Here is a 1,848-nt window from a genome sequence, read left to right as displayed (position 1 = left end):
CTTGACGCGGCTGCCGGAGAGCTTCTTCTGCGCGTTGGGGTACTTAACGCGTGCTAGGTTGATGCGCACTTGACTTTTTTAATGTACTCAAGGTAGGAGTGTTTAGGTGCGGAGGAAAACACAAGATTTGGTTGCTGGGCAAGAGAGCCCCCAAAATGGTGCACGTGGCGCAGTGCAGAGCCATGTATTTTGCTTGGGTCGTGGCGCATTGCAGGACCATCGAGTGCCAGGCAATCGTGCAAAGACCAAGCGATGATGCAGGGCGCCGTGCTGATGCCTGCCGCGTGGGCGTGCCCGGCACGTAGGCAGCGTAACAATACTGGCACTCGTCAACGAAATATCGGGGTGTGGGCTGACACTGTGCTCGCGCACCTTACAGTGTCCAATCGAGTTGGCTGTCGTATGGCGCGACAAGGTTTTCATTGGATAAGATAAGCGCAATGCCTACGGCGACTTGGAGCGCGGCTATGCTTTGTTTGCGCCTACTTTCAATCAACGCGTCGCGAACCGACTTCGAACCGACATCCATTATTTGCTGCTCACATCTGCAAAACGGTACGAAATCATGGCGCAAGCGGATACAGAGCCCCATTCAGGTAATAATCCGTTCCCTTACAGCCCATTCCGCCTTTAACCCCGTTGGCTGTGCGTTTCGCAACTAACAAGGAAACGGACGCGTCGCAACCAAAAACGAAAGGCGCGCAGGAAGACGCCCGCGGCGCCCAGGCGGAGGCAGACTACGACGACGGCCTAGACACCATCGTGGGGTGGAATATCAACCGCAAGGATAGCACCGTAACGCTAACGACGAAGCGGTCGACCGACGGCACGCTGCGGGAAGTGCCCGAGGAAGTGGTACACCGCGCTAACGAAGAAAAGCTGGTGGCCTACTGGGCGAAGCTCGGCAAAAAGCGCGAGGTTACCATCGACTGCGGGGTTTACCGAATCTTCAAGATCCTGGACCATGAGCCGGCCGAGGGCAAGAAGGGCAAGGGCAAGGGCAATAAGGGCAAGGGGCCCAGGCTGTTGATACAATGGGTCGGCTACACGGCCGCCCCTGACAACACCAGCTGGGAGCCGGTGGGCGCGATGCTCGACACGGACGAGGCGCTCGTGCGGAGGTACTTGAGTGAGCACGGCCTGACCATAAATCTTACGCCCAAGAAGCAGGGTGCCGACGCAGCCGGCGCCGGTCACACTAGCGCAACCACAACAGCCAGCCGCAGCCGCCAGGCCAAGTCGGGCACGCTGCCTGCACCCGGAACCACCGCGACGACGACCGGGAAACGCGCCCGTCCCACATCGACCGACGCGACGCCCAGAGCGAAGCGCGGCAGGGGCAGGAAGCCCACCGGCATGACGAAGACAGTCATTGACTTAGACACTGATGCCAGTCAGCCCGGCAAACACTCGGCCGATGTGCCGGAGCCATCCAATCCCAGCGGGGGCAAGGAGAAAGATGTCGTCCTAGCTGAGCTCGCCCGTAAAGTTGTCGGCTCTATGATGGCGAAGCCAACTGAAGCAGGTAGGTTACATTACTTTGCCTCGTGACGGCCTATAGTGTTTGTGCTAACTCGCGTGCGCGCATCGCAGGCGCGCAAGCCGGTTCCCAGGAGGAGGCACCAGATTACGACGACGGCTTAGACACCATCGTGGGGTGGGATATCAACCGCAAGGACAGCACCGTAACGCTGACGACGAAGCGCTCGACCGACAACACGGAACGAAAGGTGCCCGAGGAGCGGATACAACGCATTAACGAGAAAAAACTGATAGAGTACTGGAGCTCGTTCAACCAAGCGCGCGAGGACACCATCAAGTGCGCCACTTACCGCGTCTTTCAGATCC

General features: G+C 58.8%; 1 protein-coding gene across 1 annotated transcript; it reads left to right on the top strand.

Annotated features, from left to right (window-relative positions):
• Positions 1 to 155: 155 nt before the first annotated feature.
• On the top strand, positions 156 to 1,551 carry GGTG_14364 (hypothetical protein; the record flags this gene model as incomplete). Its single annotated transcript, XM_009232291.1, has 2 exons — positions 156 to 284; positions 619 to 1,551. The coding sequence occupies 2 exons, from the start codon at positions 156 to 158 to the stop codon at positions 1,549 to 1,551; spliced, it is 1,062 nt and encodes a 353-aa protein (XP_009230555.1).
• Positions 1,552 to 1,848: the final 297 nt, after the last annotated feature.

Source organism: Gaeumannomyces tritici (genome assembly GCF_000145635.1).
Source record: "Gaeumannomyces tritici R3-111a-1 unplaced genomic scaffold supercont2.305, whole genome shotgun sequence".
Taxonomy (NCBI): Eukaryota; Fungi; Ascomycota; class Sordariomycetes; order Magnaporthales; family Magnaporthaceae; genus Gaeumannomyces; species Gaeumannomyces tritici.
Note: the sequence above shows the minus strand (reverse complement) of the source record. Positions and strands in the feature narration are given on the sequence as shown.